We start from the raw sequence: 26,774 nt of genomic DNA, 5'->3' as shown, positions 1-26,774 counted from the left end.
CACACAGGACAAGAAGTGCTATGACAGCACTAAGTGCTATTCTCCATCTGACCTCCCTCTATTCATCCTTTAAATCCCAAATCAAATGCCCTGCCTCCTCTGTGAAGTGGTCCCTGATCACAGGAAGTTGGCTGCTCTGGGGTCCAATGGCATCTTGTGCAGCAGTGTCCATTTTAGCCTCTGCCATGTTCTGGCTCCTCTGTCTGCCCGTCCCTCACCTATCAGGGAGTATTCCAGTTCCACCTTGAGCCCTTGTTTCTTTTTTTTTTTTTTAAGACAGAAAGTTTGACTTTCTTTTTTTTTTTTTTCCATTTTTCTGAAGCTGGAAACGGGGAGAGACAGTCAGACAGACTCCCGCATGCGCCTGACCGGGATACACCCGGCACGCCCACCAGGGGCGACGCTCTGCCCACCAGGGGGCGATGCTCTGCCCATCCTGGGCGTCGCCATGTTGCGACCAGAGCCACTCTAGCGCCTGGGGCAGAGGCCACAGAGCCATCCCCAGCGCCCGGGCCATCTTTGCTCCAATGGAGCCTTGGCTGCGGGAGGGGAAGAGAGAGACAGTGAGGAAAGCGCGGCGGAGGGGTGGAGAAGCAAATGGGCGCCTCTCCTATGTGCCCTGGCTGGGAATCGAACCCGGGTCCTCCGCACGCTAGGCCGACGCTTGTTTCTTCTTCCATAGACACACACATACACACACACGCTCCCTGGACTGTGGCATACAACTTCCATCTCCACACCAAACTAAACTACTTCTGCCTCCCAAGTCTCCAGCTGGTATTCCACACCAACTCCTCATCAACCATCTACTTGTCTTTCTAGATGTCAGGGCTATACATCTGGTCTGAAGCCTTCCCCACCCTCAATCTCTTCCTCCTCTTAAGCACCAATTCTGCCCTCATCTGCACACAATCAGTCACCAAGGCCTATTGCCTCTAGTTCATAATATCTGTCGTCATTTTCATGTTTCACAATGGACATATTACTATATATTTTTAAAAGATTTTATTTGTTGCTTTTAGAGAAGAGCAGAGAAGGAGGGGAAGAATTGAAAGCATCAACTCATAGTAGTTGCTTCTTATATTTGCCTTAACAGAGCAAGCCCGGGATTTCAAACTGGGGACCTCAGTGTTCCAGGTCAATGCTTTATCCATTGTGCTACCACAAGTCAGGCTCCATATTTTTTTAATTATTGAAATAAGGTATAGTAATATTAAATAAACCTTTTAAGTGCCTTTGACACTTTTCTGCAACCTAAAGGGTTCTGCTTTTTTTTCTTTTTTTCTTTTTTTCCTGCTTTTATTCAGACAGTCACTGTCCCAGGGGTCTCAAACTTGCGGCCCGCGGGCCGCATGCGGCCCGCCGAACAATTTTGTGCGGCCCGCAGACTAATCCACGAAGTTCAAAATATTTTGGATAAAATTAAGTAAGCCTAGGGGCCTACTTGTATTTTTCATTTCTCTAGCATCCTAGCTAGATATTAGCTTAGTTAACAGCAGTTGTGATGCGAACTATAGTTTCTGGTCGTTTGTGACACTGAGTAAACTGCATGTACGATTGTGCTTGTTGTACTGATTTTTTTTTGTTTTCAACTGCAGTGAGAAAAGTGTTGCGTAACAGTTGCCTTTTGTAGACCTAGTGCGGCCCGCCAAACGGCTGTGATCTTGCTCTGCAGCCCACATGCTGAGTTGAGTTTGAGACCCCTGCGTCTAGTCTCTGTTCTGAATATCACAGCAACCTGCTACAGCTAGCTATCCTCCAGGCTGCCACAGGGGGGCCTCTTTCCTTGCTTTGAGAAACTTTCATGCTAGCCTCTTCCTGCCTGGACTTCTCCCATGAATTCCAGACTCATGTGGGCAATGGCCTACTTGTCCTCCCTATTGGGAAGTCTAATGTACAACTCAAACTTAATAGGTCCAGACCCCAAATCCTGATTTACCCACACCTTCAACCTGCTCCTCCTCCAGTTCTTCCTCCACCTTTGCAAACGCAACATTTTCTCAAGTGTTCAGGTCAAAACCCTTGACTCGCCCTGGCCGGTTGGCTCAGCGGTAGAGCGTCGGCCTAGCGTGCAGAGGACCCGGGTTCGATTCCCGGCCAGGGCACATAGGAGAAGCGCCCATTTGCTTCTCCACCCCTCCGCCGCGCTTTCCTCTCTGTCTCTCTCTTCCCCTCCCGCAGCCAAGGCTCCATTGGAGCAAAGATGGCCCGGGCGCTGGGCATGGCTCTGTGGCCTCTGCCTCAGGCGCTAGAGTGGCTCTGGTCGCAATATGGCGACGCCCAGGATGGGCAGAGCATCGCCCCCTGGGGGGCAGAGCATCGCCCCTGGTGGGCGTGCCGGGTGGATCCCGGTCGGGCGCATGCGGGAGTCTGTCTGACTGTCTATCCCCGTTTCCAGCTTCAGAAAAAAAAAAAAAAATGGAGAAAAAAAAAAACAAAAAAAAAAACAAAAAAAAAAAACCCTTGACTCCAGTCATCCTTGAATCCTCTCTCTCAGTTGGCTCTACCTTTAAAATGTATCCAGAATAACCTGACCTGTGATGGCGCAGTGGACAAGCGTCAACCTGGAATGCTAAGGTCGCCAGTTCAAAACCCCGGGCTTCCTCAGTCAAGGTACATATGAGAAGCAACTACTACTAGACATTGATGCTTCCTGCTCCTACCCCCACACCTTTCTCTCTCTCTCCTCACTCTAAAATCAATAAATAATATCTTAAAATTTTTTAAAATATCCAGAATATGACCACTTCTCACCACTACCACCACCATCCTTTTGTGCCAGCTACCTGCAATATTGCAACCACTTCCTAAATGATGTCTCTGCTTCCTCCATGGCCCTTCAGTCTATTCTCCACCCATCAGTCAGAATAATCCTCTTAAAGCCCAAGATGGATCGTGTCCCTCCTCAGCTCAAAACCCTCCTGCGGCTCCCATCCTACTGAGAGAGTAAAAGCCAAAGGACACTGCCTGATCGGTGGTGGTGCAGTGGATGGAGTGTCAACCTGGGATGCTGAGGTAACAGGTTCGAAACCCCAAGGTCCAGGCTTGAGCAGGGGCTCACCAGCTTGAGCGCAGAGTCATCAGCTTGAGCATGGGATTACAGACATGACCCCATGGTCGTTGGTTGGAGTCCAAGGTTGTTGGCTTGTCATCGGCTAGGCTTGAGTTCCCCCTCTCAACTCATGTATGAGAAGCAATCAATGAACAATTAACTAAAGTGATGCAATTGATGCTTCTCATCTCTCTCCATTCCTGTCTGTTTCTTGTTTAAAAAAACAAACAAACAAAAAATGCCAAAGGATGCAATCACTTATAAGACCCCTTCCTCAACTTCTTTGACTTTAGCTTTTCTGAGCACTTTCTCACCTACTATGCTCCAGGCATCATCCTTGCCTTCTTGTTGTTTCTCCAACATGCTCCCTGCTCATGGTCATTGCACTTGATGTTCCCTCTGCCCAGAATGCTTTTTGCCAAAGACACACATGGCCCACTCCCTCACATCTTTAACATATTTACTCAAATGCCACCCTCTCAGGCCTCTTTGACTGTTTTATTTAAAATTGGAATGCCTGCCTCAAACTCAGCACCCTTTACTCCTTCTTTCCTAGTTTATCTTCTCCATAGTACTTTATCACCATTATATATGTTATTTGTTCTTTTTAGAAAGTTGGTTTTTGTTTTTAAGATTTTTTTTATGCCTGACCAGGTGGTGGCGCAGTGGATGGAACATCGGACTGGGATGCAGAGGACCCAGATTCGAGATCCCAAAGTTGCCAGCTTGAGCGCGGGTTCATCTGGTTTAAGCAAAAGCTCACCAGCTTGGACCCGAGGTCGCTGGCTCGAGCAAGGGGTTACTCGGTCTGCTGAAGGCCCATGGTCAAGGCACATATGAGAAAGCAATCAATGAACAACTAAGGTGTCGCAACGAAAACCTGATGATTGATGCTTCTCATCTCTCCATTCCTGTCTGTCTGTCCCTATCTATCCCTCTCTCTGTCTCTGTAAAAAAAAAAAAAAAAAAAAAGAGCCTGACCTGTGGTGGCACAGTGGATAAAGTGTCTACCTGGAATGCTGACATCGCCGGTTCAAAACCCTGGGCTTGCCTGGTCAAGGCACATATGGGAGTTGATGCTTCCTGCTCCTCCCCCTGTTCTCTCTCCTTCCCTCCCTTCCTCTCTCTCTCTCTCTCTCTAATAAAAATGAATAAATAAAATCTAAAAAAAAAAAATAGAAAGTTGGTTTTTGTTTTTAAGATTTTTTTTTTATGCCTGACCAGGCGGTGGCGCAGTGGATAGAGCGTCAGACTGGGGTGCAGAGGACCCAGGTTCAAGACCCCGAGGTTGCCAGCTTGAGCACGGAATCATCTGGTTTAAGGAAAGCTCACCAGCTTGGACCCAAGGTCGCTGGCTCAAGCAAGGGATTACTCGGTCTGCTGAAGGCCCGCGGTCAAGGCACATATGAGAAGGCAATCAATGAACAACTAAGGTGTCGCAATGAAAAACTAATGATTGATGCTTCTCATCTCTCTCCATTCCTGTCTGTCTCTATCTATCTCTCTCTCTGACTCTCTGTAAAAAAATAAAAATAAAATAAATTATTTATTCATTTTAGAGAGGAGAGAGAGAAAGATAAGGGGGGAGGAGCGGGAAGCATTAACTCCCATATGTACCTTGACCAGGAAAATCCAGGGTTTTCAATCAGAGACCTCAGTGTATTTGGGTTTTTTGTTTGTTTGTTTATCATATTTTTCCTCTACTAGAATGTGGACTCTATGAGGACAAGGATTTTTGTCTTTCTTGTTTTCTGCCACGTCCCCAACATCTAGAACAACCAGCATGTAGTAAGTGCTCAATTAATACATTTAAAAAAATTTTTCCACCTGGAATTCTGAGTGCACTGGTTCAAGATCCTGGGCTTGCCCAGTCAAGGCATGTACAAGAAGCAAGTTGATGCTTTCCACCCCCCCATCCTTTCTCTCTCCTCTCTCTAAAACCAATAAATCTTTTAAAATTTACTGATTTTACCATGAGAGGAAGGGAGAGAGAAAGAGAGTTAGACACAGGAACATTGATCCTGTATGTGCCCTGACCAGGGATTGAACTGGGAACTGCTACACTTCCAGACAATGTCCTAACCAACTGAGCTGTCTGACCAGGGCTCATTAATTCATTTCCATTAAAGCAGTGGTAGTCAACCTGGTCCCTACCGCCCACTAGTGGGCGTTCCAGCTTTCATGGTGGGCGGTAGTGGAGCAACCAAAGTATACATAAAAAGATAGATTTAACTATAGTAAGTTGTTTTATAAAGATTTATTCTGCCAAACTTAGCGAAAATCTGACATAAAGTACTTGGTAAGTAATTATTATTATATGCTTTAACTTACTGTAACTCTGCTTTATAAATTTTATAAAGTAAAGTTACTTCCCTACTTTATAAATCACCATTACTGTGGAAGTGGTGGGCGGTTAGAAAATTTTACTACTAACAGAGATACAAAAGTGGGCGGTAGGTATAAAAAGGTTGACTACCCCTGCATTAAAGGAACGAATATGTGACCTTTGTCTGAACAATAAAATTTAACATTCAGGCCTCCTTCACTCATCCCCTAGCCATGCTCACTCTCATACCTAAGCATCACAGCAGGCTCCTGAGGTTCTCCAAATGCTCCCCACCCCAGTGATTTTGGGCATACTCCTTCTTCTGTCTGGGAAACCTGCTCCACCCACTGCTGCAATCCCACTTCACCAACCCCCAGCTTGAACATCACCTCCTCTGGGAAGCCATCCTGGATTTCTCACATATTGAAACCATGTCTATCTCTCCCACTACATTAGGAGCACCTTAACTACAGAACAGTGGCCCCAGAGCATGGTTTCCAAGGTAATATTTGATGAATGAATAAATGATTGAATGAGGATAAGACCTATATCAGAAAGGCAGAATTTAATGTTCTTCTTTATTTTCCATGTTATTATTTAATGTGCATTTCAATAAGTGATGCTTGGCATGACACCTGGGCTATCTGAGGACAGGAGCTGTGTCTCCTCTTCTTGCCCTTTCCTCACATGGCCAGACATTGGGTTCTGGGTGTACCTATGCCTCACCCCATGAATTATGAGGCACACAGGAAAGCACTCTGGACCAAGAGTCAGGCAGCACCTTCCCTGTCATTTGTTCCCTGTAATCCTGAGCAAGTCCCTCTAGCATGTGAGTCCTGGTTTTGCATCTGTCAAATGGGCACCACCAAAAAGGGAGGGCACCACCAAAACTCGTTCTATGGGTCGCTCAAGGTCTAGACAACTGGGAAGGGTGTGGCTGTCTCTCATGCCTAGCTACACTGAACTAGTTTTGTGCCAGGTTTTTCAGAAATAGCTGGAACAGTGTCTCTGCCAGTTAGGTAACCTGTGCCCACAGACTGCCAGCCAGGTAACCTGTGCTCACAGTCTGGGACAAATGCCAGGCACAGACACATTGGACAGCAGGAGCTGGCCTAGCTCCAGAGAAACACCTTGGCAGCCCTGGGAAAGGGAAGAGGGTGTGCTTGGCTTGAGGGCAAGAAGGTCTGGTCCAGGGCACAGAGGGGACAGCTGGGTGTGTGTGTGTGTGTGTGTGATTGCTGTCTCAACAAGATGCTGGCAGCGACCAGAAAAGGAGCATCTGCTACTGACTAGCCCCCCCCCCCATCACCCCTCTACAGTACTGCTAAGATCTTCCCAATAGTGCCAGAGTGTTGGGTCCCAGTTTCTAGATAGGAAAGAGGATCTCAGGCTTGGGGCTGGGGCTCATGGTTGGGGATGCATGGATACACAGGGACATACAGACACGAGGGAAGGAGAGAGGACTATAACTTAGATCTCCCTTCCCCAAAGATAGAGGGTTTCTGTATTCTGCTGGGAGTGGAAACTAAAGGAAAAGGCGTGTTCACCCAGCTTCAGACCCATGAACTGAGATATTCTGGGGAAAGAGGTCAGAGCTTGAGTTTAGGTGAGAGGATGAGGAAGAGAGTGAAGAGACTCTGGAGGAGATTTCTGGATGGGGGTGCTGGAGGTCCTAAGCACTAAAATCAAGGCTGGGCCTGACCTGTGGTGGCGTAGTGGATACAGCGTCGACCTGGAATGCTGAGGTCGCCGGTTCAAAACTCTGGGCTTGCCTGGTCAAGGCACATATGGGAGTTGATGCTTCCTACTCCTCCCCCTGTTCTCTCTCTATCTCTCCTTCTCTCTTTCCCCTCTCTCTCTAGTAAAAATGAATAAATCAAATCTAAAAAAGTAAATAAATAAAATCAAGGCTGGGAGTCCAACCTCCAGCAAATCTCTAGGGATATGAGGGTCTCTGAGGGTAAAGATCTCAAATGAGGCTAAGTCGAGATAGGATTGGGGCAAGGGATCCGATTCAGGCAAGAATCACGCGTCGAGAACGCAGGGGGACCAGGGCTTCGACCCAACAGACGACCTTGTTGGGGATGGAGGCAAGGATCTGGACACCCACAAGCAACACTAGGCGTGGGCCTGGTGGGGCGGGGCGGACGCTGGGCGGAGCTGGGCTGGGGGCTGGGCCGGGGTCCCAGGGGCCAGGGCGGGGCCGGGCCAGCGCTGCGCAGCCGCGGGGCGGCCGCCGCGCATGCGGGACACACAAGGCTGCAGCCGGCACCGCGGCCACTTCCGGGAGCATGAAGGACCGAACCCAGGAGCTCCGCACGGTGAGTCCGGCCGTCGCGCGCCGCCCGTCCTGCGCGCGGGCCACTCCTAGCCTGGCTCCGGCGGTCAGCCAGGCGGCAGCCCCTGCGTCCCCGACCTGGACCGGAGAGCGGGGCGGAGCCGGGAACCCTGACCCTGCAACGGGTCCCACTCCTCCGACCCACGCCGGGTCCCGAGCTGGCGTGAGCTTGGCCCCGTTGGCCTGCGGGCTGGCGGCTAGAGTCTGGGGTCCCAGATAAACTTTTGGGCTCTTCTCTTTATTTGGGGGGCAGCGTGGAAGGGGTATTATTTGGATATCCGTGGCAGAAGAGAAGCCTGACCTCTCTCCCGGCCCGCGCAGCAAGTCCGGTCCCTGTCCCCACGCGGCGCCTGATCATTGACCGTCCTGTCCCTGCTGTGGTATAGACAGACGACAGGACCGCAGTGGGAAGGGTCTGGGAGCGGTCCTCTGCCTAGAGAGCCCCGCTGCGGGGTGTGCTGCGGAAACCGGGCGAGCGAGCGGGCGAGCGAGCTGGCGGGCGGGTGGGGCTGCGCTCCCAGGCGGGCGCTGGCTCTCGGGGCGCCCCGCCTTCCCCATTACCTCCCGACACTTGTAGCTCCCATCACCTGTGGCTCCCCACCAAGTCGTGATTGGGATCTGCTGCCCGCTCGGGTGCGGGAGGCGTCAGACTCGCCCCCTGTCCACCTTCATGGCTTCCGGGCAGTCCGGCACAGCACTTCCAGACCCTTCCGGAATTCTCTGGTCGAATTCAGACCTGAACATATTTTCCACCTGTGTCTCAGAGGCCGCGGGGTGTGGCTCCTAGGGTGGGTTTTGAGGGGAGTAGGAGGATGCTTAAAGGTTCTGAGTTAGAGCCCACCCTCTCCCAGCCTGACAGAGACCCCAGCGGCCTGCTCCTCATCCACTACCTCCACCTCCTCCCCGGCTTCTGCTATTTAGTAAGATGTTGGCACCTCTGCCCTTAGGGATGGCAGGTCCTCAGGCCTGTGGGGGACAGTGAAGGAAATGAAGCCTGCCTGTGGGGAGCGGAGCCATCAGGGCTCTAGAATGGGCTGAGTTTGCTCTGGTCCCTGGCTGACCGTCCTGCTGTTAGGCCTTGCCCACTGTTCTCTGGTGGAGCCTTAGCTCCTACAGCTTGGAACCAGAGGCCTGGGTCCCCTCATATAGAAAGTTTCGAGTGTCCTTTGGGCTTTTGATTCCATGGCTTGTCCTTACTGCCAAGAGGTTCCTCATGTTTGTGCCTGGGTCTCCCCCATTATATCAGTCTTGGCTGCCCCCCCGCCCTCCCCCCCCCCACAGCCTGGGGCTGGGACCTGTACATTCCTTTGCCTCCATTTCCCCTTTGCTCTGGCTGTCAGCCCCCACTCTACTGGCAGACCTGTGTTATTCCTGGCTGAGTGCCTAGCCCCCAGGGTAAACCCCAGGAGGTTTCAAAGGAAGATGGTGGTGTCTAAACATTTCCCTGCCAGCTTTTGCGGTTGCCCTCAAGTTTCCTGTGCTGTGTTGAGTCAGAAAGAGTTATCTTTGCATTGAATGGTCTTGTGGTGCATCTGCTGATGTTTGGGCATCTGGTGTGTCAGACAGGAGTATATGTGGAACCAATAGTCAGAGAGGACACAGTCCTCTGCATCTGACAAGAGTCTCTGGCTCATTGGCCTTCATTCCCTCTGCTGAAGGGGATACTGAGGCACAAGAGAGCAAGTGGCTTGCCTGGTGGATCAAGAGCGATGATAGAAAGGGGCTTTGCCTATGACAAGGCAGACTTAGGTCCGGCTGGGACTGGGTGGCCCCCAGAACAGCTTAAGTTGTAGGGACCTTATCTGTTGCTCTGGTATGTGTCTCGGTGACCCCTCCCACAGTATCCATGTTGGGCCATTTGATGAAGGTCCTAAGGAGGAAGATGTAGTAGGACTTAGTAAGGAAGGGTTTCTCTGTGAACCAACTGAGGCTTCCTCTCCAGACCCCAGCTCTCAGGTACTCTGAGCCCATGGATGCTGCCATAGTCATTGCTGCCCATTCGGGGGGTTTAGCAGCCTGAGTGAGGGCTGGCAGGAACCCACAATTGTGGAAATAGTTATTCTGGGAGGCTGCCATTCCCACAAGTCTCCCTTTGGGTCTCAAGTTCCCATCTATGAAGTGGAGACAGGAAAACCTAGAACCCAGATTCTCAGGGTAGTAGGGGTAGTCACAGATCTCCCGACTCTGACTCTATATTTAGGGAAGACCTTGAACTACAAGAATCAGAATTTTTTTTTTAAACTTTATTTTATTTATTCATTTTTAGAGAGGAGAGAGAGAGGGAGAGAGAGAGACAGGAGAGACAGACAGAGAGAGAAGGGGGGAGGAGCTGGAAGCATCAACTCCCATATGTGCCTTGACCAGGCAAGCCCAGGGTTTCGAACCGGCGACCTTAGCATTCCAGGTCGACACTTTATCCACTGCGCCACCACAGGTCAGGCAGGGATCAGAATTTTTAGAACACAATTCCCAGGAACCAAGAGGCTAGTTCTGGCTGGCTGGGCAGAAGTGGTACTTGGGACAGCAACTTGCATCACTCTAACCCTCCCTCCTAACTCCTCCCCACCCAATGCCATCACATTTGGAAGGAAGGCCTGCAAAGGGAGCTTACTTCTAAAAGTCACAGTTGGTAAAGGAGCTGGCACGTTTCCTCAGTGCTCTGCAGGCAGGTTCAGCGCTCTGGCCTTCTCTAGTCCCCTCATCTAACACAGAGTGAAGGGATGGTCGTCAGGGCCAGTGTGGGGGGCCTCAACACTAAGGCAGCCATCAGAGATCAGAAGGGCAACCGGAGGCTTCAGAGGGGCAGAGACTAGCCCAGAGTCACTAAGCCTGGGAGACTTTGGGGCAAGATGTCCCAGGCAGCTCTGCCTGGCATGCTGCTGCCTCCTTCCCTCAATTCAGAGGCCTCCCTAGTTTTCTTTCTGAGAACTTCTCAGAGCTGACCCATCCCTCCCTGGGCCCAGAAGAGTGTTTATCTACATGCTGGGCTGTACAGGACACAAGGGACCCACTGCAGGAGCCAGAGGCAGAGGGAGGAGGAAGAGTTGGGGCATCCAGACCCTAGAAGAAGCCTTTCTGGAAGAATAGGATTGGGATGACTCAAGAGTAGTTTTTTGTTTGTTTGTTTGTTTGTTTTACAGGGACAGAGAGAGAGAGTCAGAGAGAGAGGGATAGATAGGGAGAGGGATAGATAGGGACAGACAGGAACGGAGAGAGATGAGAAGCATCAATTATCAGTTTTTTGTTGCAAAACCTTAGTTGTTCATTGATTTCTTTCTCATATGTGCCTTGACCGGGGCCTTCAGCAGACCAAGTAATCCCTTGCTCAAGCCAGCGACCTTGGGTCCAAGCTGGTGAGCTTTTTGCTCAAGCCAGATGAGCCCGCACTCAATCTGGCAACCTCAAGGTCTTGAACCTGGGTCCTCCGCATCCCAGTTCGACGCTCTATCCACTGCGCCACCGCCTGGTCAGGCTTAAGAGAAGTAGTTTGATTTGAATGGGAGGAGAAAGGTGGTCCAAAAGGAGGGACCAAAGTGGAGAAAGGCAGAGAGGTGGGAATGTCCAACAAAGTATGGTGGGTGGTCCTGATAACCTGGTTTAGAGCAGGGCCCAGCCCACTGGAGCAGCTGGGAAGGTCTTGATGGGAAGCCCAGTGCCCCACTTTGCCCACCAGTTTCCCTTTTCTCTCTCACTGCTGGGAAGGGACTGGGGGTCCCAGGGCAACACCAGGCAGGTTTGTGTCTTAACCTCTCTCTCTAGGCTCATTTCATCTGTACAGTGGAGCCAGTAGGATATTCCTTGCAGAGTAGAAGAAATGGAGGTATAAGAATAGGCCCAGGGTGGTGTCACTCTCCCTCCCTAATTACCTCCTTGGGGTTTCCCAAAAGAAGCAATGGATTTGAGTACATTTTTATCTGGGATGCAGTTAGAATAGCCTTTAGGGACTATCTAGTCCAACCTCCAATCTTACAAGTTGGAAGACTGAGGTCCAGAAAGGGCCAGAGGTTTATCCAAGGTCACACAGCATATGGGGGCAGAGCCCAGCCCCTCTCTACCATCTGAAGCTGTCACCCTGAGCTCCTGCTAAGAGCAGAGATCTGATGGGAGAGGGAATACACAGGATGGGGAGAAGGTGAAGGGCCTCTCACATACCCGACTTGGCTCTGGACCTCTCTCTAGTGATACTGACTTTGATTAGTCATTAAAAAGAAGAAGGGAAAAAAATAACCTTCCAGGCAGACAACAACAACTCCTACTCAGTAGGAATGAATCAACCCTGCCGGCTGGCTGGCTGCCATCCCTGGGGACTGGCTGCAGGCGCCTCGTGGAGGAATCAAACCCTTGTTTCCAGGAAGGTATCCTGGAATCCTGCAGCCTCTGCCAGGTGAGACCACCAGGGCTCCCTGGCTTCCACTAGAAGCTTTGGGCTTCCTGCCAGTGATTCTAGTGGGATCTTCTCTTCCTAAAGGTTGCTTTGGGGGGGCGGCACCCCCTCCCACCCTGCCCAGTTTTTATTCTTGGTTGCTCATGCTGAACTGGAAGCGGTGAGACTAGAGCCGGGACAGTCTTGGCCTCCCTCTTCTAGCTCTGGTCAGAAAGGAGTGAGACCCAGACCAGCAGTTCTCAGTCCTGACGGATTGAACCTGGGACTCCTCACCCCAGTCCCATCCCCATACATTAGGATTTGATTTCTGTGGGGTAGGACCCTGGAAGCTTTTTTCTTTTCCCCCAAAGACCAGTGTTGAGAACTATTGAAGGATGAACAGAAAACACCAGGACAAATTGAATATTGGTTGGGTGTGAGATGAAGAGGAGAGTGTGGCTGTCTCCCAGTGTCTGACTTGAGGGGCCCTGGGGAACAGGGAGTTCTAAGCGGGAGGGTCCAGAGGAGGGGGTTCCTGAGGAAGAGGTGGAGGCTAGTTTTGGCCATCCAGCAGGCGAGTGCCCACATGATGTCTGGGTGGGTGGATCCAGAGGATGTTTGAACCTTCAAGCTTGTAATTGCCCAGTGGCTGTAGGTGTCACTCTCCTAAGTTGTAGGTGTCACTTTCCAAGTCCCAGTTCCAACCCAGCCCACCTTCTGGAGCTGTGACTGCCACTCAGAGAAGGTTGGTGGATTTCCAAGGGAGTTGGAGCCTTCATCATTCAAAACATATCTGGATACTTACTTTGTGTATGTGTATGATGTTTACTCTGGCCAGCCCAGGCCACTGGGAAAGTGGCATGCCAGACTAGTTTCTAGTTCCTTTTGATCAACCGTGTATCTGGGTTTGGGCAGGGGAGGTAGGGGTGCTGGCATTCTACGTCCTTGCCATCTTTTCAGTGTCCAATGAGAACTGATGAGGGGTCTGAGTTAATCTGGAGGACATCTCTAGAAAGGTGCTAGATATGGATGAGAATGCAGTGGGCAACAGACTCATGAGCCACCGATTCTCACAAACTAGAACAAGGACAGAACAAATGGAGAAATGAAATAGCCTGACTGGTGGTGGCGCAGTGGATAGAGCATCGACCTGGGACGCTGAGGACCCAGGTTCGAAACCCTGAGGGCACAGGCTTGAGCACGGGCTTATCCAGCTTGAGTGCAGACTCACCAGCTTGAATGCGGGGTCACTGCTTAAGTATGGGATCTTTGACATGATCCCATGGTCACTGGCTTGAGGTTCCTCACCCTCTGTCAAGGCACATATGAGAAGCAATCAATGAACAATTAAAGTGACTCAACTATGAGTTTATGCTTTTCTTTTCTTTATTTTTAATCGTAATTAAATTAAATTTATTCTGCCTGACCTGTGGTGGCGCAGTGGATAAAGCGTCGATCTGGAAATGCTGAGGTCGCCGGTTCGAAACCCTGGGCTTGCCTGGTCAAGGCACATATGGAAGTTGATGCTTCCAGCTCCTCCCCACCTTCTCTCTCTGTCTATCTCTCTCCCTTTTTCTCTCTCCTCTCTAAAAAATGAATAAATAAAATTTTAAAAAAAGATTTAAAAAAATTAAATTTATTCTGACTTTTTTTTTTTTTTGGCACACTCTTAGGTAAGAGGTGCTTTTTTTTATTATTATTCATTTTAGAGAGGAGAGGGAGAGACAGAGAGAGAGAGAGGAGAGACAGAGAGAGAGAAGGGGGAGGAGCTGGAAGCATCAACTCCCATATGTGCCTTGACCAAGCAAGCCAGGGTTTTGAACCGGCGACCTCAGCATTTCCAGGTCGACGCTTTATCCACTGCGCCACCACAGGTCAGGCTAAATTTATTCTGACATTTAAAAACTTTTTTTTTTTTGTATTTTTCTGAAGTTGGAAATGGGGAGGCAGTCAGACAGACTCCCGCATGCGCCCTACCGGGATCCACCCAGCATGCCCACCAGAGGGAGATGCTCTGCCCATCTGGGGCATCGCTCTGTTGCAACCAGAGCCATTCTAGCGCCTGAGGCAAAGGCCATGGAGCCATCCTCAGAGCCCGGGCCAACTCTGCTCCAATGGAGCCTTGGCTGCAGCAGGGGAAGAGAGAGACAGAGAGGAAGGAGAAGGGAAGGGGTGGAGAAGCAGATGGGTGCTTCTCTGGTTTGCCCTAGCCAGGAATTGAACCTGGGACTCCTGCACGCCAGGCCAATGCTCTATCTACCACTGAGCCAACCAGCCAGGGCTATGAGTTGATGCTTTTCATCTCTCTCCCTGACTCTCTCAAAACAAAGGGAGGAAGGGAGGAAAGGAAGGAAGGAAGAAGGGAGGGAGTAAGTTAAGGAAGAAAATTAAGGAAGAAAAAAAGTTTCTTCACTTGAGCCCAAAATCCTTCCAAGAAGACAGTGATAGGAAAGGACTGAGGCTTTCCTTGGCAGAAGGTGCTGTAAGATCACTTATGTAATCTCTGTCTGGCTGTATTAACCGAAGTAGAATATGTGGAAAGAAGTAGAGGATAGATCAGCTCTTTGGCACTGCTCAGACCACAGTCAGCAACAGATTGCATTTGTATCCTTTACTACAGGGGAAGACAGAGGCCAAGCTGAGTAAGTCAGGGGCAGGAGCTACAATTTAGGGCCCCTTGGGAAGGATCTGAAGGGGAGGGAATGTCAACTTGAGAAGAAAAACCCAGGTAGGATGTGGATTCTGCCTTCAGATTTTTGGCAGGCCCAGCCAAGGGAAAGGGCACCAACAGGTTCTTTATGGCCTAGGGCCAAATCACAGGAAAGAGAGTGACTTTCTAACAATCGGGGCTGCCCAAGATGGGCAGGGCTTTCCATCACAGGAGTTGTGTAAGCTGAGCCTGGAAGCTGGGGCTGAAGTGACTTTTAAGGTCCCTTAGGGCCTGAGAGTCTGTGGCTGTGGCTTCAGTAGGGATGTGACTAGGGTGCCGGAAACCAGAGGATCCAAATACTGACTCAAGGATCTGGGGAAGGCTTCTGGAAGATGGATCTGAAGATGAGGAGAATGTCAACGTCATGGAATGAGCATCCCCAGCAGAGAACTGCATGGGAAACAGGAAGGATAGTGAGTTGATTGTAGAGGTAGGGAACCTGTTATAGGTGGGTGTGCTGGGCTCCGATTTCAGGCTGGAGCAATGAGGTAAAGAGCAGGTGGGGGTGAAGAGTCCTAAGGAGGAAGATGTAGTAGGACTTAGTAAGGAAGGGTCTGGTCCCCTTGGTGCATCCCCGCAGGGTTTTGCTTGGAGCCACAGCTGGTTTGACCAAACCTGCAAGGTCAGGCTCTAAACCCTCCAGTTGTATTTGGGACTAATCGAGTGCCTCTTGGTGTCCTGTTCCCCATCTCTACCCTATACGGAGAGCCTGGAGGTGGGCTCTCCTGCCAACCTTCTGTTGGAGAAACTACCCGAGTCCGGCCTTCAGTCCTCCGGGGAGGCTGTGGAGGCAGCAGGTCAGAGTTGGCTGGACATCTGGAGAAGATAAGTCCTCATTTTACAAAAGGGCAAACCGCCTGACCAGGAGGTGGTGCAGTGGATAGAGCATCTGACTGGGACGCAGAGGACTCCGGCTTGAACACGTGCTCATCAAACACTGGCTTGAACCCGGAGTGGCTAGCTTGAGCATGGGATAATAGATATGACCCTATGATTGCTGGCTTGAAGCCTAAGGTCATTCATTGGCTTGAGCAAGCGGTCGCTTGGTCTGCTGTAGCCCCCCAGTCAAGGCACATATGAAAAAGCAATCAATGAACAACTAAGGTGCTGTACTGAAGAATTGATGCTTCTCATCTCTCTCCCTTCCTGTTTGTCCCTCTCTCTGACTCTCTCTCTCTGTGTCAAAAAATGACAACAACAACAACAACAACAAAACAAATGGGCAAGCTGAGGCCTAGAGGGGGCACCAGCCCAGATCCCAGGGGTCTCGGGCAAGGACTCTTTCTCTCTGGTGACTCAGATGCCCTAGTCTTGGGCCCTAGCTGGTCATTACTCTTTCTGGGAAGGGAGCTGGAAAATTCTTCTGTCCCTTTGAGCCCAACCGTGTCCTCTGGGCATCAGAACAGAGGACAAGGCGCTGAATGGCAGGAGCTCCTAGGGCCACTGGCCAACCTGGCAAGCTGCCCAGGAAGGGGAACTGGTCTCTTCCAGGCTGAATGCTACCTCTGTTTCCCCAGGGAGTGCTTTTCGGGCTCAAATCCTGGGCCTGATGTGGTCTAAAAGTGTGGAAAAGGCTCCTGTGATTCCCTGTGTCTATGGGTGGGCTTGGTTGGGGGGCCACCTGGTAGCAACTCAGGCACTTGTGGGAGCCAGGATTTATTTTAGTTCCTGGGGGAGGAGATGTGATCTCTTGATGAAAGGGGCCCCTCCAAGCTGTCTCCATAAAGCTGCTAGTCAAGTCCCACTTTGGGACCCCAAGAGTCCCAGGGACACAGCCCTTTAGGACGTGCTGTGCTTCCCTTCCTTCCTCAGCCCTCCAGCAGCCAGGAGTCACTGACCTCATTTTGTAAATGAGCAAATAGACCCAGAGGGTAAGTCCCTCAGCTTCCTTATCCCCTCTACCTCTGCCTGCTTCTGTCCTGGGTTCCGAGGTAAGAGACTGGAGGGAGGGCCAGTGCCTAGCCAGCTAGTGCCTCCTCCCCTTGGGGCACTGAGAAATAAGGAGGCATGACCAAGCCGGAGAACTCCATTCTCAGGGGTATCCTGGCTTTGGCTGTGGAGAGGGACCTTGGCTTGGCAGCACAGTGGGTGACCCTGGCCGAGTCAAAATGTGGGGTGGGTGGACAGTAATGAGCGTGGCCAGCATGCTGGGAAGTCGGAGGTGTCATTACCATCACCCCGTGATGAGAGTGGCTGCTTCTAGGCCAGCAGAGTGGGGCCTGCCACTGTGGCTGAGGCCTAGGGCAGGCCCCAAGCCAGGTGGCAACATGACTTGTCTCTTGTACCTGCTGGGCCCAGCTGTGGGCCTGGAAAAAAGGGCATCCAGGCCTCAGGTCAAGACTGACCAGGAGAGAGAGGATCCGAGAGGACCCAGTGGGCAAAGCTGGCAGCCGGCAGAGCCCCATGAGGCAGTCTCTCTCAGGCCTGTCTGGGGTGCTGTGAGGTGGCCTTGTGCCTTAGCCAGCCAGCTTTTTGGTAGGGAGGTGTTGGCATGCGCAGGCCTGGGACAGCCTAGGCCCCCCTTCCGGGGCCCTCCCAGGAAAGAGAGACTAGGAACACCTAGCCAGGGGAAAAGACAGCTCACGTGTCGAGGCAGCCTGTCTCAAGCAGGGTCTGTGAGTTGGGGCTATTGGCCTGGGACCAAGCACTGAGGTTTTCTTGCCCAGCCAATGCCAGGGTCCTCCAAGCGGCACCCTAAAGTGAGGGAGGTTCTGGGAGGACCCCAGTCCTGTGGGGAAGGGGCAGGCAGCTGGGCAGGGGAAGGAGTTCCTTGCCTGGAGATGGAGTCTTGGCCCTGTCACCAATTTGACAGGCAAGGCCCCTCTCCTTATGCTGAGTGACCAGCGATCTTTCGGGTCTCACCGTGGCTGGGAGCTGAGGGCCTTGTCCCTGCCAAGAGGACAGAAGGGAGTGGTTGGGCCCTGGAGCTGTAGCCAGCAAGCCTGCCAAATATGGATGCCAGGCATTTCGGGGTCCCAGATCCAGTGGTCCTACTACAGGTATGCTCATGTGTACACATCCCCATGCAGGCCAAGGACAGCGATGATGACGATGATGTTACTGTCACCGTGGACCGAGACCGCTTCATGGATGAGTTCTTCGAACAGGTGGGAGCCAGCACACCCAACCTCTCCCCTTACAATGGCAGGCTTTGGGCGACCACATCTCAACTCTGAGCCAGGCCCTGCGCTTACACACCTATTCCTGGTTCAGCAGCCCTTGAACACCAGTTAATGAACCTATTTTGAGGGTAAATTGACTGAAGCCCAGAGGAGAACAAAGTTTAGGATGGGACCAGCCCACTCCTCCTCACCCTGCTCTAGAAGGAGCTTGGAGCAGCCAGCCCTGCCACCACCACTGGAAGCCTGGCCCAGCCTAGTTCTGAGCCTGACCTGTGAGCCTACTCTGGACAAGCCGCGGGCCCAAGAAGCCCTGGCCTTGGCTTTTGTCCTGATCACCTGGCCTTGGTCCATAGGTGGAGGAGATCCGAGGCTTCATTGACAAGATCTCAGAGAACGTGGAGGAGGTGAAGCGGAAGCACAGCGCCATCCTGGCCTCCCCCAACCCCGATGAGAGTGAGTGTGTAGGCAGGAGGAGTGGGTTTCAGGCCCCATATGCCTCTAGGAAGGTGCTGCTGCCCAAGAGGAGTGCCTGGGCCTGGCCACGCTGGGGAAGGCTCTGTGGGAATCTCAGGAAACACAGCTGTCCGAAGCCCAGGATAGTGGGGTCAGTGCCCAGTATCATATCCTGGACCCTGCTCTCCCACAGAGACTTGCGTGGGGAGAGGGGTGGCCTTTCTCAAGCCTGGATGGGATCAGGCAGCCACCCGCCTTCCCTACGTAAGCTGGTTTTTTCCCTAAGGCCCTGGGCTGGCTGAAGCCCCGGGATTTCTGGAAGACAAGGAGGGAGGGAGCTGCCTCTGATGAACAGGAGGCCTCTCAGCCTGGCCCCTCCGTTTCCCTTGCCTCCCCGGGGAGCAGATGGCAGCTCTGAAGTGTCAACGCTGTAGGAGGGCAAGCTGGCCAAGCAGGCAGAGCTTCCGGAAAGAGCTGGCAGCCTTAACACCTGGCCACTGGTACCCTGGAGCCAGGCATTCTCAGGGCTCCAGGAAGTCACCTTTCTCTGTGCGCAGGGAGCCTGTCTGTGTCTACATTCCACTTTGTCCCCAGACAGGTCTCCCTGACCTGGCTCCACAATTTCTGTTGAGGTGTTGATCACTACACTATTATGTGCCAGGCTGACAACATGCAGGCCAGGGATCCCCTCCTCTGTAGGGGCTCACCCTCAGTCCCAGGGGCAGTGACAGGGCCAGGCTTACAGCCTGTGGCCCAGGCACTGAGGGCATGCTTTCAGTTTCAGCACTGCCTCCCTGTCCATGGCCCCGCGCCCCCAAGCACACAGGCACACAGGCATCCTCATACACCCAGAAAAAAAATCTCTCCACAGCCCCAAGGTGTGCAAGGTCAATGCCACACCAACCAAGCCCAGTGCCAGGCCCTTGGAAGGCAAAATGGGTCAGCTGGGAGCCTGGTGACTGTCTCAGAAAGGGGTGGAAAGGAGAGGGGAGCCACCCAAAGTAGGGCCTGCATTCGGTGCAGTCCTGCTTGGCCCTCTGCCCGGAGGCCTGTCCGGGACAGCAGCATGTGAGGTGGTTTGTGTGCCCCCATGGATCTGGGTCGGTGTGTGTCTGTGGTGGGCCACTGCTGCTCAGAAGGGGGCTGATTGTGGGGCAGAAACTATAAAGAGCTGGGGAGTTGGCCTCGCACCTGCTGGAAGGTGGGGTGGCATGGGGCAACAAGCTGCCCAGCCCCCCACCCCCACCCAGGCTGCCTTGTGCCATCCTCCTCACTTCCCCCATGTCACACAGTCAGAAACCAGTTCAGAGGTGCCACCGGTGAGCTGAGCAGGCAGGAGGTCACTGATATGGGTTGAGGAGAGGGGAGGGTTCTAGGGCAAAGGCGAGCAGAGTTAAGGAGTCACAAGGAAAGATGGCAGTGAGTGGAGGGGCTTTCCTGGACTGAGGCTTGCTCTATCTCCTCTGGGGGCTGCCATCCGGCCTGGGCTATTTTAGGTCTGAGCTAAAAAGGCTGAGACAGAGCAGCTGGTAACCAAGTTTTTCTTTGTTCATACTAAAGAGTCTCCCTCCTCCGCTCCTCAGAGCTCCCCACTCCACCTCATGCATCCTCTACTTGGAAGTGGCCCCTCCTGATCGTCCACTGTAAACATCCCTCCCTGTCCCCTATAGAGGAAGCCCTCGCCCTGGAGGCAAGCAGAGGGTGGATGAGAAAGGTCAGTTGTAGTTTCTCTGGGAGATGAAGTCTGGGGTGCCACCAGGACCTCTCGCTCCACCCAGCACCCAGAGGGAATCAGCCATCTTGCCCCTCTTTGCTAACCAGCCCCTCACAGGGAGTGGGGCAAGCTGGGCACCCTCACAGCCTCTGCCCTCTTTAGGGAGATGGTTCCAGTTGGAACAGGGGCCAGAAACACCAGCTACCGCCCTCCCTCAGCCTCACCCAGTCAGAGGCCCAGCTGCTTGCTACCTCCAGGGCCAACTATGCTCCAGGGGGCCCACCTCTTTGAAGCTTAAAGCTCTTCCCCACCCAGGTTAGGTGCCTCCTGCCCCCATCAACCCCCTAGGCACTCAGAGTTGGCCTGCACTGAGTTAGCACCTGGGGAGGGGGCTTTGTGAGCAGAAAAAGGTGTGTCCCGCCTAGGGAACTTGATGTAGGGGCTGGCTTCTGCCTCTGGTCCCTGGCCCTGTCAGCCCACTGAGCCACCAGGTAACACTAGGTGAGCCCACACCCCCCACCTTCGACTCAGGCAAGTATCAAGTAAATGTTCCCCGGTGCCAACTGCAGAATCACCAGCTGCTCCACAATTATTTCTGCCTTAAATTTAGACCCATCTGTTATCTGCAGGGGGTGGGGAACCTGTGAAAGAAGAGAGGCTCCTTGGAAGGCTGCATGAGAGAGGGTGAGGCTGCAGCTGGTGTGGCCCTGGCCCAGGATTGGAGGGACAGACAGAGACTTAGCCAAGGAAGGGGGGAGACCCAGGACCAGGGCCTGTCCGGAGACCCCATCTGCGGGCCCCTCTGTGGGCCCCCCTGTAGGTGGCTGAGCCAGAACACTAGAATGGGGAAACCCAGGGTGTCTACCCCCACCTTTTTGCCTTCCCAGAGACGAAGGAGGAGCTGGAGGAACTCATGTCTGACATAAAGAAGACAGCAAACAAAGTGCGCTCCAAGTTGAAGAGTGAGTCTGGGCTCCAGCTTGTCTAAGGTGGGGGGCGTTTTAGGCCCGCTTCCTCCATGCAGCCCACAGGGTTTCATCAACTTTGAGGGGGTACAGCGGGTCTAGCTTTTTTCTCTGAGGCTGCCTTCATGTGCCATTCACTCAACAGCTACCTTGCAGACTTGTTTGTGCCAGGCTTTGGGCTGGCCCTTAGGGTATATACCTGAAGCTTTGTCCAGGGAGTACTCCACTCTGGGCACTGTCTCCCACTTCACCTAAAGAGGGTTAGAGGATTGATCATCACTGCCTAGTTCCACACAGCCTCGATATGCTTGTGTTAGCATAGATGTGCATGCCCGGAGTGCACAGGCCTAGGGCCTGTGTGCCCTGCAGGTTGGAGCCACCTGACCCTCCCCACTCTGGACATGGTCCCATGTTGGGTGTACAGCCTTCCTGAGCAGGAGAGAGATTCATGGGCCTAAGCCACTAGGCCTAACATAGTAAGTGTTCACACACACACACACACACACACACACACACACACCTTGGTACGTGCCTGAGGCCTCATAAGTTGGTATATACACATCATGCCCAGAAAGGCCTTTGGCTCTTCCTGTCAATGCCTGGCCTGCCCTCTTCCTGTGTTTCCCATATGACCTCACCCCCACCACCAGGCTGCCTTGTGCCTCACCAGTTCCCCCAGGGAAGTTCCTAAGCTAGATCCAGGTTGTGTGGGTCAGGGGTCAGGGTGAATGGGGGCAGATAATGGCTCAGTGGCCATCTGTTCCCCCAGGCATTGAGCAGAGCATCGAACAGGAGGAAGGCCTGAACCGCTCATCCGCAGACCTGAGGATCCGGAAGACGCAGGTGCGGGCTGGGCCTCTGGGGTGGGCTGCTGGCCTCTGAGGCTCTAGAGCCATGTGGGGCTGGGCCTGACACCTGCACCCCCGTCTCTGACCCCAGCACTCTACACTGTCCCGGAAGTTTGTGGAGGTCATGTCAGAGTACAATGCAACCCAGTCTGACTACAGGGAGCGCTGCAAAGGCCGAATCCAGAGGCAACTGGAGATCAGTAAGCTGAGGCAGCGGCAGGGGGAGACCAAGGCCAAGGGGCGGGGCGGGGCTACTGCTGAAGTCTCAGGGGGCTGCATTCAATGGGGCACCTGCTTGCAGCTGGCCGGACCACAACCAGTGAGGAGCTGGAGGACATGCTGGAGAGTGGGAACCCCGCCATCTTTGCCTCTGGGGTGAGTGTGGACCCCCCCTTTCCCACAGGGATCCTTCCTACCATGACTTGGGAGTGCTTGATATGGGCAGTATTTGGACATGGCCACATCATGAGGCAGATTTTAGAGAAGAGGATGAGTCCCAGAGAGAGGGAGGACCAGTTCGAGGTCACATAAATGTTAGTGGCAAAGGTCGCCTGGCTCCTCTCAGTTGAGTTCACTTCCTTTGTTACCTCTGCTCATTTGCCACCAGCTTAGGCTACTTCCACCATCCACAGGACCTGTTTCCCTCCTGGAGGACATGGTGCCCTTGGCCATCTCCATATTCAAGTGAAACTCCATGCTCTTCTGAGCAGGGGACTTTCTGAAAGAGGTGGCATGCAGGTGGAGAGGCAGTTTGGAGGTGTGGGAGGGGGTTCTATGAGGAGAAAGTGTGGGATAGCTACATTCAGTGCAGGAAGAAAGAACAGGAGCAGAGGGGACAGGAGAGGGGCGGTTTAAGGCCTGGGTCCATGGGCCAGTCATCTTGGGTTCGTTACAACACTGGTGATGAGAGCTATCACTTAGCAGTCACCACGCACAAGCCCAGGTCAAGAGTGTTAATAGCCCCATATTACAGGTAGGAAACCGGGTCTCAGAGAAGTTAGGCAACAGCTAGTAAGAGCGGAGCAGAAAGTGGGGGGAGGACTGCAGCTAAGGAGGAAGCCTCTGGCCTTCCTTCCAAGACATTCTGCTCAGGTCAGGCCACTGCCCATCTCAGCTGCCTTTGCAGTTGGCATCCTGCTGTCCTGGTCCCCCACCCACCCACCCACACACACCCCCTTCAGCAAGCGCCTGAGTCCCAGCCCACTGCTCCCTAGATCATCATGGACTCCAGCATCTCGAAGCAGGCCCTGAGTGAGATTGAGACGAGGCACAGTGAGATCATTAAGCTGGAGAACAGCATCCGTGAACTGCACGACATGTTCATGGACATGGCCATGCTTGTGGAGAGCCAGGTGAGCGCCCAGGGCCCCACCGCCCTGCCCCCTCAGCCCACAGCAGCACCCAGGACTGCACTAACCCCCACCCTTTCTGCTCAACACGCTGCCCTGCCTGGGAGGGACCAAGTCTTCAGGTAACTAACCACCTGCAGTTGAAAGTGCCCTTCAGGGCCTCACTTACCTAAAGGCCCCTCTCTGCATGGCTCCGCCACCAGACCCAGGTGCTGCATGGCTCCGCTTGGCCCTCCAGGACCCCAGGCCCTGCATGGCCTTCCCCACCTTGTCCTACCTTGTCCACCAGCTGTTTGTCATGTAGACACTGTGGATGGACAGTTTTCTAGGAGCTGGAGGTATAGCAGTGACCAAGATAGCTCAGAGCCAGCTTACAGGAGCTAGTGTTTGCTGGGTGAAGGGCAGCATAAGTAATGACAGCTGGAACACTCTCCAGTTGTGCCGAGTGCTCAGAGATGTTAGAGGCAGCACGGTGATAGAGCACTGGTTCTCTAACTGAAAGTGCCCAAGAATCACTTGGACAGTTTGTTTTCTTAGAAATTTCCCTGTTCCAGTCCCCATTCCCAGAGATGAGCAGTTTGGGGTAGGAGCCCATAAATCTGCATTTCTGACATGCTCAAGGGTAATGCTGATGCTACTATCCCAGGAGTTACACTTAGAGTACCACTTTGATGCAGTCACTGTGAAGGCCACTTTGGATGGGGTGGTTAGAGAAGGCCTCTCTGAGGAGGTGGTGTTGGAGCTCTGGAGACATCTAGAGGATGAATGAAGAGCTGGCCCAGGGAGAGGAACCAGCAACACCATGGTCCTGACATATCTGAGGAGCAGAAACGAGGTCTGTGTGGCTGGAGTACAGGGGCAGTTGGAAATGAGGTAGACGGGGGCCTTGACAGGTGGAGTCTCTTCTAGATTGGAGGGTCTTAAGTGTGGGAGAGGTATGCCCTTAGTCCAGAAGCAGGGAGATCATGAGGATGCCGCTGCTGCCATCTGGGTGAGAGACCATGGTGACATGGACGACATGGGAGTGGTGGACTTGGAGAGCTGTCAGTTGTCAGCACATTGCTGCTGGTAGTTTTGGGCAGCATCATGGTTGGAGTGGCCTCTGCAGGCTGCAGGAGACCAGACTACAGGGCCCAAAGGGCTATGGGGCTGATTGATTTGAGAGAGCAGAAGGGAGGGAAAGAGAGCGGGGGACAGAGAGAGAGGCATCAACTCAGTGTTCCACTTAGTTCCATTTAGTTGTGCATTCATCATTGACTGCTTCTTGTATGTGCCCTGACCAGGGATTGAACCCACGACCTCAGCACACCAGGATGACATTCTCTCCACTGAGCCACTCAGCCAGGACTGGGTAGGGGGCTGTCCTTAAAGGTTGAAGGCCAAATACAGAGCTGGAGGAAACCATCGTGCCTGGCGCCCAGGGCCCCAGCTGTGCACTCTTTGCATGGTCCCCGCACCCTTGGCTGAGGCTGCATGGCCAGTTCCCTCCCCAGGATGGCTGCTCTGAGGGTAGGCAGGAGCTGCCACAGTTGCATGGCCTGCAGGACACAGATGAGAAGCTCTACCCCATCTTCCTCACACCCCTTTTCTCTCTCTAACCTCAGGGCATTTTTCTGAAGTCCTGCCCCCTCCTGACCCTGAGGTGGGCCCTCTGGAGCTTGGGTGCCTCTGGCCCTGCAGGGAGAGATGATTGACAGGATCGAGTACAACGTGGAGCATTCAGTGGACTATGTGGAAAGGGCCGTGTCTGACACCAAGAAGGCTGTCAAGTACCAGAGCAAGGCACGCCGGGTCAGTAGTCCCAACTCTGCCCAACCACGTTTCTCACACACACACACACACACACACACACACACACACACACCCATCTGTGATTACAGATCTCCCCACTCTGCCTCTATCCCACCTCTCAGCTCTTACCACAACCTCACCCACCTCTCCCAAGTCTTCAGTGCCTCATTATAACCACCCCCAGACCTCTTCTAGATCCTCCTGTTGCCCCCATTCAGCCGCTCAGACTCTCCTAAACCCTCATCACAGCCCCTCTCCAATAGCCCCAATCCCCCAAAAGCTTTGCCCAGCCCCAGCTGCTTCTGTGCTCTGTCTGAGGCTTTCCTTCCTGCTTCTTTGGTACAGAAGAAGATCATGATCATCATCTGCTGTGTGGTCCTGGGCATTGTCATTGCCTCCATCTTTGGAGGTATTTTTGGATAGAAACTGCCACTCTACTCTGATGGTCCATCCTAAGGAGGCCCCCTGGCTGCTACCACTCCTCAGCTCGGAGCCCCCTCCTTCCCATCCCATACTGCTCCTTTCTCTGCCACGGGGCCCTCCACACCCACCCTGCCCTGAGCCGTCATGTGCATGATCTCTGTAACAGTGTGCGTCTGTACAAGAGGCAGAAGGGAGTCAGGCTGGGAAACAGCCAGTGGGGTGGGGGTGGGTTAGCAAGGGACAGGCTCAGGCCCTGGCCCAAGTTGCCTCACCCTTCCCAGACAAGGCTGCCCGAGGTAGCCATCCATACTCCCCCTTCCTCTGCCTTCAGTAATTCCACTCTTGACTTGGGGTCTGCCCTCGCTGGGCATCAAGGCTCCCTGGACCCCAGCCTTGCCTCCTACTGATCCACCCATCTGCCCTATCCCCTCCAGCTGTCCTCCTAAGCCCGTCCCCCTGAGGGGTGGGGAGCAGCTGGCCACATGGTGCTGCTTTTCAGGTTAGGGGAGGGATGGCCCTGAGAGACAGCCTAGCTCTAAGCCTCTAACAGCCAATCACTGCCAGGGAGGCTCAGGGTGCTGTGGCCAGGTGGCTTCTGGTTGTGTCGAGAGCAGGCTCCCTCCCCTATCTAGGGGCAGAATCCAACAGTTCTTGGGCTGCCTCAACCTCCCTTCCCACATTCCTAGAGCCCCAGGAGCAACCCCCTTGGCTGTGCCTGACCCCAGGTTACATTCTGGAAGAGGCAGGTTGGTGCCTGGTCTCCAGCACTACCCGTGGAGCTAGGGGGGGAGAGCAGGCCCGTCAGTCCATGCCCACAGCCTGGACCAACCATTCTCAGCAGGCCTTAGTTGGGTCCTCAAGCCATTGTGTGTTGCATGTTTGGGACAGTGGTCCCTGCTCTCTCGTGCTCTGGGAAGTCAGATGTCACTTCAGGCCTGCAATCATGTCCTGCCCTTGCTGTCCCCCATTGATGTGCCACATGAGTGTCAGGTGTCTTGGATGCAGTATTCAGCAGCCAGCCAGGAAAGGGTACCTCCCTCCCCACCATCTTGGGGCTTCTCAAATCAGAAATGGGTCCCCACTTCAAGACTCCTCTCCCTCGTTGACAGGCAAGGAGTTTGCATGCCAGTGCATGCAGTAGGGGGTGGGGCCATGTTGAGCCCCACCTCCCCTCAGCTTTGCTCCTGCCCAGTGACTATGACCACTGCCCGTGTTGCCTTCTTTAACAACTTTTCCCGTCCTTTACCCCTTTCACCAAAGGTCTTCGTACCAGCTTCCCATTTTGTGGAATTTTTATGTATAATAAACATTTGTATCTGT

At 53.1% G+C, this 26,774-nt stretch overlaps 1 protein-coding gene across 3 annotated transcripts; it reads left to right on the top strand.

Annotated features, from left to right (window-relative positions):
* Positions 1–7,636: 7,636 nt before the first annotated feature.
* Positions 7,637–26,743, top strand: STX1A (syntaxin 1A). Of its 3 annotated transcripts, none has more exons than XR_010751153.1 (10): positions 7,637–7,699; positions 17,819–17,896; positions 18,265–18,364; positions 20,966–21,040; positions 21,813–21,886; positions 21,983–22,091; positions 22,193–22,266; positions 23,106–23,243; positions 24,845–25,031; positions 25,377–26,743. XR_010751153.1 is itself a non-coding variant. In XM_066382394.1 (10 exons), the coding sequence occupies exons 1-10, from the start codon at positions 7,670–7,672 to the stop codon at positions 25,452–25,454; spliced, it is 867 nt and encodes a 288-aa protein (XP_066238491.1). In that variant the 5' UTR covers positions 7,637–7,669; the 3' UTR covers positions 25,455–26,743. The 3 variants fall into 3 exon arrangements, 2 of the variants coding, with proteins under 2 accessions (XP_066238491.1, XP_066238489.1); XM_066382394.1 differs by having other exon boundaries at positions 24,921–25,031; XM_066382392.1 differs by lacking the exon at positions 25,377–26,743 and having other exon boundaries at positions 24,921–25,367.
* Positions 26,744–26,774: the final 31 nt, after the last annotated feature.

Source organism: Saccopteryx leptura, chromosome 4, assembly GCF_036850995.1.
Source record: "Saccopteryx leptura isolate mSacLep1 chromosome 4, mSacLep1_pri_phased_curated, whole genome shotgun sequence".
Classification (NCBI taxonomy): Eukaryota; Metazoa; Chordata; class Mammalia; order Chiroptera; family Emballonuridae; genus Saccopteryx; species Saccopteryx leptura.
This window is presented reverse-complemented; position numbering and strand designations above follow the sequence as displayed.

Excerpts from the sequence above, each read along its gene's own strand:
- STX1A (XM_066382392.1), top strand. The coding sequence starts at position 7,670 with ATGAAGGACCGAACCCAGGAGCTCCGCACG. Across the intron at positions 18,365-20,965 it reads CTCCCCCAACCCCGATGAGA|AGACGAAGGAGGAGCTGGAG; the intron begins GTGAGTGTGTAG and ends TTGCCTTCCCAG. Across the intron at positions 21,887-21,982 it reads TGAGGATCCGGAAGACGCAG|CACTCTACACTGTCCCGGAA; the intron begins GTGCGGGCTGGG and ends CTCTGACCCCAG.